The sequence below is a fragment of the Triturus cristatus genome, chromosome 4_1 (genome assembly GCF_964204655.1).
Source record: "Triturus cristatus chromosome 4_1, aTriCri1.1, whole genome shotgun sequence".
NCBI lineage: Eukaryota > Metazoa > Chordata > Amphibia > Caudata > Salamandridae > Triturus > Triturus cristatus.
In genome coordinates, this window is record NC_140585.1 from 1,222,211,719 (window position 1) to 1,222,230,084 (window position 18,366).

At 45.5% G+C, this 18,366-nt stretch overlaps 1 protein-coding gene across 1 annotated transcript in view; it reads right to left on the reverse strand.

Annotated features, from left to right (window-relative positions):
* The window catches only part of MBD6 (methyl-CpG binding domain protein 6), a 212,170-nt gene that overhangs the window by 38,006 nt on the left and 155,798 nt on the right, over positions 1-18,366 (reverse strand). The window contains exons 8-10 of the mRNA XM_085654602.1: positions 18,152-18,335; positions 11,619-11,830; positions 9,041-9,964 (exon numbers count right to left, since the gene is read on the reverse strand). Coding sequence (XP_085510728.1) covers positions 9,041-9,964; positions 11,619-11,830; positions 18,152-18,335 — 1,320 coding nt within the window. The remainder of the gene's footprint in view (positions 1-9,040; positions 9,965-11,618; positions 11,831-18,151; positions 18,336-18,366) is intronic.

Genomic DNA, 18,366 nt, shown 5'->3' on the forward strand with positions numbered 1-18,366 from the left:
AGGGTAGAGGTATGTCCTTCAATATCTATTACCTTTATTGAATTTTCTACATAGACACACAACTCCGTTTGGTGGGATTAGATATCGGCCAATCCCAGATGACCTATACAGACTTTTGAGAACAAACAATAGGCATATTGAATCAGTCCTAATTTGTGACAAGTTTACGGTCAGTACTGTCCACACTTAAGCATTTATGTACAGTGACAATGTACTTTGTATACAAAAGTTATTTACTTTATGATGTTTTACTCTATTTGACCACAATTTTTTGCGCATGGTGGTTTCCAAGTGTATTTACTGAAAATGTCAAGTGATACCCGTTTACAGGTTACGCGCAATGTGGACATTGTAAGATGGCCGTCATCATCACCAAATCAATGCAGTGTTGTATAGTCCTATCTTACTGTTTGGACTTTATATTTATGCACGTTGGGCACATGGCTTCCTACGTGTGAGCAAGGCTGTTCTTCAGCTGAAACACGTAGCGAAAAAGCATAATAAAATCCTGACCCTTCAAACCCTGTTGTGTCCTGAGAGTATGGGATTCCGTTCTTCAGAGAATTTGTGGATGTTGTGGAGCCGGGTGCTCTGCTGGCATACTACCACCTTTCACAGGTCCTTGGACTGGACTGGAGCAAGATTGCGGTGAATACACACAAATATATATATATATATATATATATATATACATACACACACACACATACATACACACAACATATATATATGTATGTATATATATATATATATATATATATATATATATATATACACATACACACACACAAATAGAGTGAGAGAGAAAGAGAGATGTCCATGCATAAGAGGAAAAGATATAGTGACAGACACTGCAACAGCCACACGTGTCAAGGCAGGAGGGTGGGCACATGTCAATCTACAGCACTACATGACACGAACAGATGTTTACAAGGTAAAATTTTCAGTTCGAGGCATGTTTATCTGTAGATATATATGCTGTGCATGGACTGCAAAGCAGTTCTCCCAAAAAGCGGTGGCTAGACTGTGGGTGTTGCAGAAGATTCAAAAAGTGTACGGAGAACTGCCTGACCAATATTAGCTTGCTTGCGGGCTAGGACATCCACACAGTAATGTTTTGTAAAAGTGTGTGGCATGGGCCAGGTAGCAGCTTTGCATATATAAACTATGGGGATATTCCTGGGGAAGGCCATAGAGGTGCCTTTCTTCTGAGTAGAGTGTGCTGTAGGAGGAGTGGGCAGAGTCCTCTTAGCTTTAGCATAACATGTCTGGATGCATTTAACTATCCATCTGGCAATTCCTGACTTAGATCGTACCTTCTTTTGTGGGGCTCAGCGAAAGCAACAAAAAGTTGTGTCTTTCTAAATGGTCTGGTTCTATCAATGTAATACACAAGGGCTCCTTTTACATCCAAAGTATGGAGAGCCCTTCCGCAACTGAATCAGGTTGTGGGGAAAAAACCAGGATAGTCATTAGACTTAATAAGCTGGAAGTGAGACACTACCTTAGGGACCAATTTGGGGTTGGTGTGAAGAACAACCCTATCCCAATGTACTTAGAAGAAAGGTTCTTCTGAGGTTAATGCAACTGACATACTTAAGTGAGGTGAAAGCAACCAGAAATGCAACCTTTCAAGAGAGGAACTAAAGGGGACAGGAATGGATGTGCTCAAAGGAGAGCCCATGAGTTATGGGTACTATGTTAAGATTCCATGAAGGTGCCGATGGGACCTGGGAAGGAATTACCCTTTTGAGACCCTCCATGAAAGCTTTAATGGCTGGTATCCTGAAGAAAGAGGTGTGTTTTCTATTGCAAAGATGGACAGCAATGGCGGCCAGGTGTCATCATATGGAGGTAAAGGCTAGCCCAGAAAGCTGCAAGTGAAGTAAGTAACACACAATGTCTTCTACTGTGGCTTTCAAGGGACCAATCTTTTTAATGGCAGTAGTACACAAATCTTCTCCACTTGGCTGCATAGGAGGCACTGGTGGTAGGTCTGCACACTTCCTTGAGAATGCCCATGCGTTCAGGTGGAAGATTAAAGCATCCAAATTCTATGACCTCGGGAACCAGATAGCAAGGTTGAGGGATCTGGGTGCCAATTTCTCCATGGTTCTGTGTGAGAAGGTTCGGCTTGTTAGAGAGCCTCTTGTGGGGAACCAGAGCGAGTTCGAAAAAAAGTTGTCTAGCAGGTTTGGCAGGCCCATGTATGTGCCACCAGGGTGAGGGTGTCTTCTGAAGCCTCCGAACCCCAAAGGAAAGAAGAGGGAGAGGAGGAAAAGCGTACGTAAACATCTCAGACCAGTCCATCCATAGTGCATTGCCGCTGGACTGTGGGAGTGTGAACCTGGAGGCGAAGTTTGGGCATTTGGCGTTTTCTGCTACTGTGAACAGGTATATCTGCGGGAAGTCCCATCTGGGAAAGTAGTGGAGGAGAACTTTGGGTGGAGGTCCCACTAGTAGATTTGTTGCTGCATCTTGCTGAGAAGGTTGTCAAAATTGTTGTCCATCCCCGGAAGATACTCCGCTAGCAAATTAATTTTGTGGTGTAGAGTCCAATGCCAAATGCTCTGGGATAGCTGAGACAGTTGTGGAGAGCGTGTCCCCCCATCCCCCCCCCCTCCACCCTTGTTTCTGAGGGTAATAGATGGCTGTCATTTTGTCTGTATGGACAAGAATAACCTTGCCTATTAGGTGAGTTAGTAAAGCCTTCGAAGCTAGGTGAAGGACTAGAAGTTCCAGGTAGTTGATGTGGAGGCCCTGGTGTTTGAATTTTCACTGACCCTGGACAGTCGGATCTTGTAAGTGTGCATCTCAACCCGTAAGGGAGGCGTCTGTTTTAACAATCCACTGAGGAACTGGATAGAGGAAAGGCCGACCTAGCAAAAGGTTTTATGTGTTCCACCACTGCGGAGAGCGATAAGTGCGACGGCCAATCAACATAGATCGTCCCATGATCCTTCCCCTGAGACCACTGCTGGACTACACATCCTTGCAACGGACACATGCAGTGGCGGCTGGTGACATTTGAAAGTGGTAGGGCGGAAATCCAGGCAACTTTTGTGTCGATGTATGTTAGTTAGCAAACCTTGACTGAGACAAAAACTGACAACAAACATGCAAAATAAATAAACGAGTGAAGATCTATGAAAAGTGAAATTAAACTCAAGGGTGACAAATTGGTATCATTTTCAAACGCTTTGCAGCCCTTTGCATATAATGATCTTTTTGAGCAAGACAACATAATGTGCTAACCTGAAAGGCAGGTCAACGGCCTTTTTTGTAGTTTTTATACAGCGCAAACTTGGTCAAGGGGCATCGGAGGGCTTATGCAGTCGTGGCTGGCAAAACAGGGGGGTGGGGGTAATCTATAAGTGATGTCATGCACAAACATATGTCCCTTTCTAAGCACTGTAGTGATGGTAGGCGCTATCCTGTAAACACTTCTGGCACTATAAATATACAGTGAATTCAGACATATGTAAATGCACTTGTGCAATCACACTACATCGCTTGTGCTACGACACCAGTTTATACAACGGAATGAATACACACACACATAAACGTACCAGTGCATAGGTCCCCTATCACAACCCACCCCGTGAGATAAAGCCCCAGATTGAGCCTGATTGCCCCATCACAAGCAGCGCGTGTGAAATCATAAACACACCTGTCCCTTCAAACACACTCCTGACACACTGAGGCCAGTCTTGTGAAATGTCACGATCCCGCCGTCTTCGTCATCCCATGCATACCGGTGCTGCCATAAACACATTCCAGTGCCGCACAAATAACCACCATAAATCCGATTAATGGATTTAATCACCTGCTGTCTCTTCATCTCTGTGCTCCGTCCTCCCACCCACCACAGCTGCGTCCAAGACAAACAGGTAGCAGTTGCTGTGCCAGTTGCAAAAAAAGTTCTAAATGTAAAAAGAAGAGCTGAGCTGAAACCCCACACCCACGTGCATTTGACTATCTTTCGTGTGCGTCGTCTCCCAAGGTTTGTTTGTGAACATCACACACTACAGAGCCTTTACAGATCGCCATCAGTGTGAACGCTTAAAGTGCCATTGGTGCAAGTGGTGAAAGCCGCCTCCTTCAGTCGCGGCTTACAATACTCGATGTGGGGGTGGACTCGGGTGGGGACAGGGGGAGTTTTAAATTAAAATAAAATAAAAACTTACCTGACCGGCCTCTGCTCCTGGGCCGGAGTCCAGCGTTGGCGCTCTTCAGTTTGTGAACAGGAGCAGCAGCGTCACAGGACTCCCGCCCTGCGTTCTTCAATTCCGGCTGGCTGCAGCTCTCCTCGCGTCATCGGACACGCAGCCTCCCTCCCTCCCCTCCTCCAATCAGAACTCTCCAGGCGAATCTCAGCGCGCCCCACCTGGGCCATTTTCTCCATGCAGCAGCCTACATAGAGAGAAGGGAGAGTGGGCGGTCCTGCTCAAGGGTAGGGGGGGAGTGGCTTGCCCAGTGTTGTGCATACGGACTGTTTGATCAGCCCCAGGGCCGGCCAAACAGTCCCTATGCACAACAGTGGGCAAGCCACTCCCCCCTGCCCTCAACCAGAACCGCCCACCCCCAACCAGGCACTTATGCTTTCTCGCAGTGCGAGAAGGCAGAAACATAAATGGTAGTTATTACCATTTATGTTTCTGCCTTCTCGCAGTGCGGGAAAGCAGGGGGGCGGCGCCCAAACGCCCCTATGGAGGAGCCGCCACTGGACACATGTGAAGCTTGGCATGAGGAACTATGGCAATGCAGGAGGCAATCATGCCTAGGAGGCGCATGCCTGTTTGGACTGTGAGTTGTTTATTTGGTTGGAACAAAGGGAGCAGTTACTGAAAGGATTGGATCCTGGCAGGGAGTGGATAGACTATGCCTACCTCAGAGTTGAGAATTGCCCCTAGGTAGGGTTGGATCTGGAGGGCTTGGAGATAGGATTTTGTGGTGCTGATGATAAACCCCAAGCGATGAAGAAGGTCTATTGTGAACTGTGTGTGCACTCAACACTGCTGGCGGGTGAAACTTTTGATCAGCCAGTCACCCAGATATGGGAAAATGTGGATGCCCAGTGCGGCCACCACTGCAAGGCACTTGATAAACACCCATGGCACAGTAGTGACCCCAAAGGGGATCACTTTGAATTGGTAATTCTTTCCGCTGACTACAAACCTGAGATACTGGAGATGAGCTGGATGCATTGGTATGTAGAAGTAGGCATCCTTGAATTCAAGTGCAGCCATAGAGCGTAATTACATCCTGAAGAACGACTATATGTAAATGTTCTGACAGGATGTATTTGTTTAGGGGCCTGAGCTCCAGAATGGCCCAGAGTGAGCTGACTTTATTGGGTATTAGGAAGAACATTGAGTACACTCCTGTGCCTGATGGGTTCTATAGCCCCTTTGAGGAGGAGCGCTGTGACCTACTCCTTAAGTGGCCTTTGGTGTTCTGGTGAGAGACTGTTTGCAAAGTGGAATTATGGGAAGCATATAAGTGAGCTCCAGACAATAATCATGTTGGATAATATCCGCACCCACTAGTCTGAGGTGATGCACTGCCGTGTGGGAAAGAAGTATTGTAGGCTCCCCCTTAGTGGTGTAGTGTGGTTGGGGGCGGGAGAGAAGGGGCAAGTCAGGGTTTAGTGGTGGTTGTAGCTCCTTTTGGAGAACTACCCTTGCCGCTTCCTCTAAAATTGTTGCCCCTATAGGACCCTCTAAAAAAAACCCTGGGGGAGGATTGCTGGCCCTGGGTGTATTGATAGGACATCGAGATTTCAGGGGAGGTGGCCTTTGAGCCTCCACAGTAAGGGGTGTGGTGAAATGAGTTGTGGGGAGCGGGTGTTTGAAGTGCCCCCATCACTCTCTCTGTTTCAGTAGCATTTTCTATTTTTCCTAAGGTTTCGTCCACTTTTGGACCAAAGAGATGCTCTCCATCAAAGAGCATGTTCAGCAGGTTCTGTTGAGCTTCTAGTTGGAAGCCAGAGCTACAGAGCCAGGTGTGTCTGTGTAGCAAAACACTGGACTTTACCCTCTGATGGCGAAGTGCTAGATATCAGCTTGCCCTTAGAAACTATCTCTTATCCTCTTTAATTATGCTCCCCTGGGAGGTATCAGAGGAGCCTCCATTTCAACCCAGCGGGCACAATCATATCTCGCTAGAATAGAAGGCCGTCAGAATTGGCTATACACCATCAGTTGGCCAATTGCGTGGCCACCATTTTCCCTGCTGCATATATGTGTTTACTCTCATTTGCTAGTGGCGGTTAGCTCCGCTGGCCTGGAAAATAGCTCGCTTACGAGCATTAGTGACCACTAGAGAGTCAGGTGGGAGCTGACCGCAAACATATATGGGACCAGAAGAGGAGTCTTTACATTTTTGTATCTACCCTTGCTTTGCCAGGGTCTTCAAAAATGTCAGGGGCGTGACAAAGCATGCCATTGAGCATGGGGAGGTACTGATTGAGCGGTAAGTGGAGGAGAGTGTTCCAAAGAGAAAGTCCTCCTTTAAGGGCTCAGTGTAGAGTTCTACCTTATAGAAAGAGGCAGCCCGACCAATAACTTCCTAATAGGATGTGGAATCATCTGGAATAGAGTGGCGTGCAGAATAAAGGTCGGGTTTGTGTACCCTGGTGGGTCTACACCATGGGAGACCCATGGGTCACGACACGGAGGAGTGTCAAATGTGTCCTCACCCCCACACACCCACTTGTGTCAGGGTGGGGACCCCTGAGATGTGATGTTAAGAGGGTCCCCTGGAGAAGGAGGCGAGGAGGGCAAAGGCTGAGAACAGGATGAGGAGATGGTTGTGCTTGGGGATGGGGATGGTAGCCTTATCTGCTTTCTTGCATTGTTTTGCCGGAATTGGAATGTCCAAGGCCTCGTCGAAGGACAGCTGAGGTTTCGAGGGTGGAGCAGTAGGGCCCGAAGGGCGGGCAAGGATGTGGCCCTTGTGGGGTGGATGACCAGATATTTCTGCCTTGAGTCGAGCTCCTCTTGTAGCTTATGAAGAATCGGCTCAACTGCGCCAGCATCAGTCTTGCTGGTCGATGGTGAGGTCTTTGGCTCCGAGGGTTCCTTCAGCTTTGGTGCAGAGGCAGAAGTGGTGTCAGAGTAGCCGGTGTCGGAGCGGTTGGTCTCCAAGGATTCTTTAATGCCGAGCCAGAGCTGGGCGGGACATCTGAAGTGGTTTGTCAGTGCCGACCATAGCCTGAAGGGAGTTGTGGTCCTAAAGCCTGTTTATGGTGCTTCAGTGTGACTGAGTGCCCTTTAACTGAAGGCTGCTTGGGTTGAGGGAGGTGTTGAGGGGGAGCCATACTCATGGACTGCTGAGCTGGCAGAAGGTCTTCAACCTCCAGATCGGAGCCAGAAATGTATTCAGGGGAAAATGCCTCTTCATCTGTTCCACCTCAATTTCCTTGGGACCGAAGAGGTCTGCAGTGTTGTCTCTTTCCCTACAAAACAATTTGAGTCGACATGCGGGATGGTTGTGAAGAATCTTCTTAGAGCAGAAACAGCAGCAAGCGTGGTAGGCGGCCTCGTTGTGTTCCGGGGAAAGGCACAGATTACAGACCTGATGGAGATCGTCCAAGGATATTTCCCATGCCAGTGAGGACAATACCGGAATGGCATCTGTTTCATCACCGCCGAAGCATGGTGGAGAGACGTGACGGGAAAGACTGGAGTACACCTGTAGGGTGAGGCCAAGGAGGGGCCGCAGTCGAGTCGGACACCACTAGAGCGAAGTAATCAAATGTCAGCTCAAGACGGAAAGTAAGACAGATGCAATCGAAGTATAATACCAACAGTGGGAAGGAACTGTGTGAACTGAAAAAAGCACCGCAAAGGTATTGACCAAGAGGACAGAAGAACATGTCCGATCCAGACAATAAAAAGAAAACAATCTAATAATGGCGTCAAATATCATGCGCAGTATCACTACGATGAGGAGTCAGAATACCTAGTGACTTGAAAAACTTCTTCGAAGAAAAGCAACTTGCACACATTCGGGCCAAACACTAAATGGCAGGACTATGCACAGCATGTATATCTACAGTTCCTCTCCCAGGTTAAACATTGAAAACAAGACTGCTACCAGCATGCACAGAATTTAATTGTGTTTGCAAATCATTTTTTTACTGTTACAACATTCAGGGATAACATTTATTGAAATGTCTATGCTCAATGAAACAGATATCAGGTAGCATCTGTGACTTTCAAGCCGAATAGCTTTGTACAACTTTTGTCGTTACAAATGCATTTTTTAATAACTATTTTCTAGAAGCCATGTGTAGAGTACATGATTCTGCAGTTAAACCTGGAATTAGCCTGTGGAGCAATCAATTCTTAGTCCTTTAAGCTTGATAACATTATTCCATGGCCAATGGAAGGAAGCAGGCATCTCCAGTAACAGCTAGTGAATGTTTCCCTTCATTAAATCAAAATCCTTACTCCCTCTACAGTGATTCAAGGCCAGCATGGAAGAAATACCACTGTGGGCTGGACTAGCATTAAACCTGTATACATAATTCATGGTCCTGTCATCGTCCTACTTAAGTTTCCCATAAGTGGGAACCTGAAGAGGCTTGTAGGTTAGTTACATAGGTTCTTTCTAGTATGAAAAAATAACTAAATAAATCATCCACATTTTAATTGTGTAATTTACTTTGGACAACCGCTGTTGAAAACAGGTTTTCACCTCACTTCACATCTAACAGAGACAGTACTGTAGGAATCAGAAATACAACGGGTCTTTCTCACATGATTTTTGTTTAAAAAATATTGCTTTTACAAGTGGAAGCTGTAAACTACAAGGTATAATCATTCCCCATGAGGTCGGTCACCCTGAAGAGTAAGGGCTGCTGGTTAATACTGGCCAAAACGGAGTTGCTACTGGCGAACCAATGTGGAGAGGATATGTTTTTACTGTACAATAAACAAAAGGCATTCATTCTCCGAGTACTGTATTAATATGACATACTAGAGCTTGTTTGTCCTCATAATAGGCGCAAAAAACTGTATATCAAATAACATACCTCAGTTGCTTCTGCCTCCCTTTGACTGGGGTTTCTCTCAGTTTTGTCCATGAGAAAAGAGAGACTTGGGACGCCATCATTTAGATCCATTTTCGATTCTATTGGGTGAAAGGGGTCTAGTATCCCTTCTGTTGTGCCACCTTTGGAGTCTGGAGACCCACCACCACTGCTTTGGAATGAGACGTCTCGGTTGCACCTCCAAAAGGCACTGGGCAGAGGTTCTGACGGATTCTCCACGCGGGAACACATTGTCACCCTATCATACTGACCGACCGTTTGGCCATTGAAGTGTTTACTAGTATCCCAGTCCCTTGCATGCTCTGTCCTCGTATGTCCACCCTGGTTAGGATGCTTTAAGGCATTCTGGGGGTGTAATTCATTCTCGGAAGGCCTGATGATGGAAGTTGGCTGCCTGTCCTCAATAGGAGGAGTATGGTCAGGCATTTCTCCATTAATCTCTTCAGTCATGTCTCCCACCTCAGTTGATCTTCTGCTTTTCTTAGATGGAGGTCTGACTGCCTCAGAACTTTGATTCTCTGATTCTAGCAGTTCCACTGTGTTTGGGCAGCCTCGGTTACACAACTGAACTGGCCCCACTGTCCGATCAATAGCATAGTTGAGGCTCTCATGGGATGGAAGAGAGTAATCCAATGGCTTGGAGGCAGGGCTGTAGTCTAAGGCACTTGAGGCATTCCCCGTCGGGGAAGGGTTGAGATGTGAGAGGCAAGACATCAGATCTTGAACTTTTCTGGAAGCATCCGTGCAAAAGGGAGAAAAGGCGGGAGTCGGTGGGTTGTTTTTTTCTGACAAGTTCTGCTCTGAAGAATGCTGGCTCACTGATGGGCTGGGAGACGATGAGGCACTAGTTCCTTCAGTCTGTTGAGCGGGGTGGCCTTGCTTTTCCAAGCCTGGGCTGGAATTAAGCTGTAGGTTGGTGGAGAATAAAAGGAAGAGAAAACAAACCACAACTTTTAAAAACAATTTGTTTAAAAGTAGGAAAAGGGTTGATGAATACAATCTACATCATTACCGAGCATGCCTAAGGGTCTCACAGGCAGAAGGCTGCTCAATATGACAGAGTCAGACAGGCCAGTGACCACAACAAAGAAAAGTGCAGGTAACAGATGGACCAACAGTGAAAACACCCAAGGAAGGGCACAAGGATGTCCTTATCAGAATGTATAAAGGTGCAATTATTATTTACCATACAGAACTGAAATATTTCAGGGGAAGGAAAAAAAAGGAGTCCTGGGAAAGCGAGCACAAAATGGCACTAGACTCTCTTGCCAAACACGAAGTTCATTTCAAAACATTAGAAATGGGCAGCAGAACTAGTAGCACAAGAGAGAAGGAGGAAGGGTGCAGATGTCAGAAAAGAAAAAGAAAATGGCAAAAGTATTATTGATATTGGAGCAAGTTAAGAACACAAGTTATTGTCCCTTAATCTAAAACTGGCAGACCACAATAATACAACATTTCTGAATGAGTGGTCAGGAATTCTGCAGTAGTTACTATTCCCTAACCTAATTTCCAATTAAACTAAGATTTGTAAGTGGAACTCTTAAAAAAAAAAAAAAAAGAAAAAGGAGCTTGACCTGATTGAACAGTAGACCTAAAATGAATTTCAAATATGGGTGAAAATAATTGGACAAAATTATAACATGACTGGACTCTCCACATAGAAGTGTGGCCTTCTCAGTCCCACCTCTAAGGCGTATTTTCCCCCATTCTGAACGTCAGGTAAAAAGACTGTAACAGACTGTTTGGCAGAAGGGTCTTAGCATTCCTTATATATCTTCTTCCTAGTACAGAAATGCAGCACTTAACTATGCTTCATAAGAAGTTGACTGCAGACCGTGCCGGACACTTAACCCTCATTATATGCCGTTGCCGTACCCTGCAGGTTTGCTACCTCAAAGGAAACAAGGATTCCGAAACGCAAACCTGGTTACCTAATTACATATGTAAATTAAACAATAATCAGTGACTGCTTATCAGTGGGGTTGAGATTATATGAAGAGGTTGTGAGGAGCACTGCGAAGAAGCCACTTGTTTCAGAGTGTCTAGGAACTGGCTGGGTTGTATCCACCACAACATTTTTACTTAGGATGTGGCAACGTTACACCTTTCCCTTTTTGATGTGATAAGTGATTTACTAAGTTAACGGAGGCTGTGAATCAAAGACGCAGTTAATCTGCACCAATAAAGCCTCACAATGTAAACCTAGCTATTCAAATGACTTCAACTAGCTTTAAACCTTATTATTATGCCTCTTGCTGTACTAACCTACACATCATTACGATAACATGTAAAACAAACAAATAATAAATGTGTTCACAGGGGCTAGGTTTACTTATTAACTGCTTCCTCCTCTTACCCAAAAATACTCGAGTGTCGTTACGGCTCAGACCGCCAATCAAACTGCTTATTTTGCAAAGCACAGGGTGGGGGATAAGGGACCAGGGCAAAGCTCATAGGTAAGATGCTCACTTATGTTAAATAAACAGATCATGTAAGCATTGTCTTGTGGTTTTTAAATGCTCATTTCATTTGAACCCTTGGCAAAAGAATAGCATACCTGAAGATTCTGGAGAAGGTAGGTCAGTGGGTTGGAGCTGTGTAAGTGCCCCAACAGCAGTGATTGCCCATGAAAGAGCTGCAAACCCAAAGGGCTCTGGAGGGCTGGAAGCAGCGGTTGCTGGTTCTGTAGCAGCGGGTTGGTCCCCAGCAAGGCTTGCAGGCTCCCCAATGTTGAATTGCTGGTGTTAGTGTTCAGTGCTGAAAGATCCCCTAAAAGTCAGACAGAACTGAATCAAAACAAAAATGTGCACAGCTCAGAGGCACAATTACTCATTTACCATAAATTATACAAAATGACATTGTCAAATGTGATGGAGTTGCTACTTCTAGCCTATGTCTATCAACATTTAGGCTGCTTTTGTCACGATTCACTCCCTGTGCTCTTGTGCCCACCACCAGGGGGCCGAATTGTGGGGTTTTCCGGCATTCTAATATGCTTCCAGACACTCCCCTGCATGATTATCCTGACGTACAGGCATTTGGACACCATTTAGGCATTTACATCCAGTCCCAATCCATGCAGGGTTTTGTGGAATCCAGTCTGCTCATGCTGGAAACTCCCTTACCTATAATCCCCTGCTCACTGCTCCGTCTCCACCCCTGCAGGCAAAGGATGGGTGGAGGAATTCAGCTCACCTGTGGCTGGTTGCTGCTAGCCTGCTCACACCTGATGCATGTGATTACTGTGAGCTCTTTTAAGCCCCAGCTCCCTTCAGGCCAAGTTTGGTCATTGTAGTTGTGTTCCGGTGAGACCGATCCTTGTTTCCTGAGCTTTTGATATTCCTTGATTCCTGAGCTATAGTTAATCCTTGTTCCTTGATTCCCGAGCTATAGCTATTCCTTGTGCCTGAATTAGCACTGCCTGCAATGCTACCTTCTTTCCTGAGCTATAGTTATTATTTGTTCCTGGGCTTCAGCTATTTCTTGTTCCTGATTTGCACTGCTTGCAGTGCCCTCTTGACTCCTTGTTTCCTGAGCTGTAGCTATTTCCTGTTTCCTTGAACTAGCACTGCCTGCAGTGCTACCTTGACTTCTGAGCTTTTGCTCAATTATTGTTTCTGCTACTGCACAGCCTTCAGTGCTACTGTGTTTTCTTGTCTTCTGATTCAATACTATTATAGTATACCCGTGTAGCCTCCCCTTGTGTATATCCTGTTCAAGTCCCTGCTTTTCTTCCCATTTCCTTCGTTCCACTTCCTAGTTTACGGTCTTGCTATTCCTGCTGTCTTGCTTCTATTACCTTGTATGTTTGTTTCTTGTTTTCTGCCAAGTGTGCCCTGTGAATCCCTTCTTTTCCTGTTAGGCACTCCACCTTGCTAGCTCCTTGTCTATTGTGCATGTGTTTAGTTCTACCCCCGTGGGCCCAGCTGATAACCTAGGTGGTGTTTCTTGTTCAATGTGAGTATTGTCTTTGAGTTACATTTATAACATCACCATAGGTATCAGCTCCACAGACCCTGCCTTTGCATGCATATCCTATATGTAGGTATTTGCAGTCAGTATCTGTAACAGCAATTGTGGGTGAGGAACTTACTGAGCTTCAGTCTTACCGTGTGGAGCTTCCAAGTGCTTTACCCCACATTCCCTTTATTGTTTATGTTTATGTGTGTATGTATATACTGGGTGTAGGTATTCTGAATGCTAAATTGCCTCTTGAGTGCCCATCCTTTAAGTCTTAGCCATTGTGTTCACTTGTACAGGCTTCCCCTTTGGATCCCTTTTTCTTCTCTGACTACCTGTGTGATTCCTGGGCAGTGCTGTACTACTTTTTTCTGCTTCATTTTCTACGCAGTAATCCGTCTTTGTCGAAGTCCCTGACTGTGTCCCAGACTGTCCCTGACAGCTTTAGAGAGCTCAGCAAAAGACACAAGATCCCAAATATAGGTTTTATCTCTCAGAAACTTTCAAGTTGGTGGCTGAATCCTATTACCACTTTTGTTGGACTTATTTTCAGAGTTTCTACTTGGTGGAAGGCGTATTTCTGTGATGATCTGAAGGGCATGAGGCTGCTAAGTGCGGTCTGTTGGTGTTCTAACAGCTACTAAACTGACTATTTGTATCTCTGCATCAACTTCCCAGATTGAGAATGGAAAAAATGGGATAGGCATGTTAGTCTGAAGGAGGATCCAGGGTTAAAGAAACTATTAGTAGGCTGGCCCTATATGACTAAGCCACTCAATGTGATATAAATTTTAAAAACAATTGTATACGTCTAAAACAAATTGTAATGTTTTTTTAAAGTATTCTAGTAAGGTTGTGGCAGTCCCTGCTTTTCCTAGAGGACTCCTGGAAAATTTGTGAATGCCCATTTACTTCAGTGATGTGTATTTGATGTTCTCATCTAGAAGATAGGCAAGGTTCAAAATTACTGTACTGTCCTGTGTTCTAATGTCCATAATTTCTTGTTTGTTGCACCAGAGAACATATCAGTTCCACTGTGCTGCATTTGTGTGTGCTTGGTCTGCTGGCTTCTCTTAGACCTTCAATATCCGTGCTTCTCAGTAGTAGACCCAGATGTACGAATTCTAAGTCTGGAGGAGAAGCCACTAGGTTGAGCCTAACAGACTCCCTGTGGCAGACTGGTTTTGTGAAGCTTATAGCTTTATTATTGCTCCCTTTAGGATCCCCACAAGGTCTGAGAAACACTTCTGTCTTGCCCACTCTGGTGCACCATGGGCGATTGCTTGCACTTGTTTATCAGCAATGGGATTAGAGGTACAGGGCAAAAGGGTATGCAAATTTCCCTGACTAGACTATTGATAGGACATTGAAGTCATAGATGGTGTGGGTACCTGGACACAAAGTCATGGTATTTTGCGTTTTCTATTGCTGAGAATATGTCCATATCTTGTGTACCCAATTTGCGAAACACCCCCTACAGTTTTTTTTGTGCTCCCATTCGCGCAGGGCACTTATTTGCCTACTCTGCCTGCCTGCCTCTAGCGTTTGTACTGCTGGTTAGGGTAATGACGTCACTAGTGTCATGTGTCTCTGTAAGGCCCATCTCTAAAATCCCCTGTTTTCACTTGTACTTGGGTGTTAAAGCTTTTAGGGGGGGCCGGAAGACAGTCTTGAGTTCCAACGCATTTATGTGCTTTACAGACTCCATAGACCCCCTGAAGCTCAGGTTTCTCATTTGCACTCAAACCCCAGTATGTGACAGATTCATGGTAATGGTCACCGGGGAGAATTGTGAACCTGAAGAGTCTGCTTAGCGTGATGTTTCCATGTTCCATCACTACATCTCCTTCTGCATTCACTTTGTAACAACCTTTACAGCCTCCCAACTCGCAGTGACCTGTGACAGTTCGCTCTTTACCCATTCTTGGATGGGGATCATGCCTAACCTGGTGTGTTGAAGGACGCTACCATGCCCTTCGGTCTCATTACAGCTCTAATTGTCAGAGACTGCTCCTTCTGGTAGAGGTAAGTTTGCTCTCTGAATGACAGGGGTCAATTTGGAACTGGGAATGATTTTGATTCTTTCGAATTTAGTGTTGTGCCCACATCATTTCCTGTCTTACTCGGAGTCTGGGGAGGAGGTTTCTAAAATTATGGTGAATCCAAGCTGGTTAAGTGTTACCGTCACTGTCTGAATTTTTCTCTGGCATTTTGCTTGTAAGCTCACCTCAACCAGCCAGTCATTCAAATAGGGGTATACATGTTTTCCCATTCTTTGCAAGCAAACAGCTACTACAGCCAAACACTTCATGAAGACCCTGAGTGCGAACCGTATCACAAAATGTAATACTGTGACCTGATAATGTACCTTGTCTGAGGAACTACGTGTGCCTATGGTTCATTGGAATGTGCAAGTAGATGTCCTTGAGGTGTATGGTGGCCATGTAGACCTCATTCTTCTGAAGTAGTATGACCTCTTGCCGCATGATACATTTTAACCGCTGCATCTTATGTATCAATTGAGGCCTGGTATTGGTTATAAGGGCTGCTCTGGCTTTGGTACTAGGAAGTACCCAGAGTATACTCCCTGGTTTAGCTCTTTTTTGGGGACCTTTGCTAGGGATTGCTTAAAAAGTTCTTTTACTTCTTGCTTTGATTTTGTCTTTTCGTTGGCACAGTTGGGAGTTTTTGAGCAACTTGCTGCAATATGTTTAATAGTGACCAGTATGCACTTGTTTAAGGTAATTGTCTCCCATTAGTGGCTGAATCCTCCTATTCTTGCTCCCACTGGTGTTGCATTGTTGGCGGTAAAAGGCAAGTGATTCAGTGGTTTGTTCTCTTCCCCTTGCTTTGCCCAGAAATGGCTACCATGGTGTAGAGAATACTGCTACTGTGGCACTGTTCCCTGTGAGCTGCCTGGTTGAGTGAAGGTTGCCTAGGAGGTGCTTGGCTGAAAAAACAATTCTACCTGAATGTCTTCGGGTTGGTGCAATGCTTCTCTTAAAAGCCCACCAAAACAGCAAAGTCCCCACTGCCTTTGCTGTTTCATTTACCTTTTTTTAATCCGTTACAGTGATGTTTAATTCAATGCAGGGCAGAACAGGTATTCTCCTGTAAAGGGAAAATGTATGATTGAGATCTGCTCTTCTGGCTAGAAGCCCGCTATTCAGAGCAAGGCATGGCTCCTTAACATTGTCCCCGGGCACATCTGTCTGTTCACTGTGTCTGCAGAGTCCAAGGCCAATTTGAGGCATGTGCTGGTGGCTGTAGCAGTTGGGATTGTGATGGAGTTCGCAGTTCTCAAATGAGTGGCTACTGCCCTCTCCTTTTTTCTGCCCACCATTTGCCCCCAGTTGCTCTTCTTGCCCGGCGGGGCCCAGATGATATAGGGTTTTTGTCTCTCTTCCTGACTGTAGCCATGTCGATCCTGATGAGCACGGGGTCTATAGAGGAGTGTTTAGATTTCTTTTAGTGGCAAGAAGTCATTGACCTCAAGGACACAGGCTTTTGAAAAGCATCCTTCCACTGGTCGCGAATGCTTGGGAGCATGGGTAGGTACAAATTCTTCTTCTAGGAAGGCATGAGGTTTAGAGAAGGGAGCGGGATTATGCTTTCGCCCTCCTCAAGTTGCACACCGTAGATGTCTGCGGCCCGTTTTATGAGGGAGATGTGGACCACTAGGTCAGCTGACAACAAAGGTCTCAAAGGATACGAGTCCACTAACTCCTCTGGAGCGTCGCATGGAGGTCTTGCCAATCCTGTTCTTGTGTGCCCTGTTCTACAAAGGCGAGGTGTTCGATGTTGTCCTCATCTTTCACCGAAGAATTCTTCTTGTTCCTCATCATGTGGTTCAGGTGTGGTTGGTGATTCAAGCTCCGTGTACTCTTCTTCTACAGGTTTTGACTCTGCTGGTCTTGTTGGAATTTTAAATCCCTTCAACGAATTTTTTTTCCTTTTGCAAAAGAGGTAGCATTTCAGCTCATAGTCAACATTTCTTTCACTTTACCTCAGCACCTATTGTACAGGGTTGGAGAGACGCTATGGAGGTCTTGCCAATCCTGTTCTTGTATACCCTATTCTTTAAAGGTGAGCTCTTTGATCTTGGCCTCATCTACATAGAATAATTCTTTCTGTCCCTCACTTTGCAGTTCAGGTGTAGTTGTGGGTTCAAGCTCCGTGTGCTCTTCTTTAACAGGTTACAACTGCTGATCCTGCTGCAATTTGAAACCCTTTCAACAGCTCCTCAACTTTGTTTATTTGGCATAAGAGCTGGCATTTCGGCTTCTAGTCAACTTTCTTTCATTTGACCTCCAGCACCCATAGTTCGGGGTTGACTTCCACATCAGCGCCAACTGTTCTTTTTTTCTTTGCCGACTTTTCCCTCAAGCTGTTCCGATTGACATTTGTTATCAAAGTACATTCGAATGGCATGCCTCCTGCAGTTTCAGATCTTGCAAGGGGGGGCATGGACATCATAGGGCTCTTTTGCTTCTATTGTTGACTGCTTCCTTGTCGAGTGGTCTTCGGTATATTTGGGTCCAGTGTTGTTGGATCTGCAACACGGCATGTGTGTGTGCTATTACCTTCTGACTTCCCTTGGGGTTGACTTCTTTCAACCTCTTCCTCGCGACTTCCAGTCTCTCAAGGTCTCTGTCCCTTTCTTGAAAATCAGAGCCCTCTCTCTGCATCAACTCAATTTCCTTGGTGTTGTCCTCCTTGTCACCAGACAAGCATATGTCCTTGAGCGATGTCTGCTTCTGTGGCAGGTGCATTATGGCATAATGTGTCCACCACTGTTTCTCCATGGCTTTTACAGTTTTTGGCAAGAACTTGGCACAGGCATCACAATCTTCACCAATTTAGTACTCAGCAGGCACAAGTTGCAGATTCTGGGAATCGTTTCGCACAAATCTGTGACAGAACTTGGGACAAAATCTGAAGGGAGATTAGTCCATCCCACTACTGGATGGCAAATTAATACACAGCATGTGAATCCAGAAACAATTCATCCTGCAAACTGGAATCCCAATGAAGGTGTAAGGCACATAGAAAACCAGAATCTGTGTATAATTCCTTACAAGGCAAAGTAAACCCCATGTGCAGATTCCTTGGTATTAACAAAAGACTCACCTAGCAAGCTGGCGCTTAACATAGGATTTATCAGAGGCGGTATCAATGGGTTGAACCTCCCAGGGGCTGCTGCAATTTGAGGGAAGGAGGCAGAAGTTTCCGTAGGGCAGCCTGCAGACTTTCCTTCGGTGGAAGTGGCAGAGGTTGGAGTATTGGTGGTGGAGGTAGATCCTAAGGAGGAGACCTTAAATGGAAACAAGGAGGACAGAGTTAAG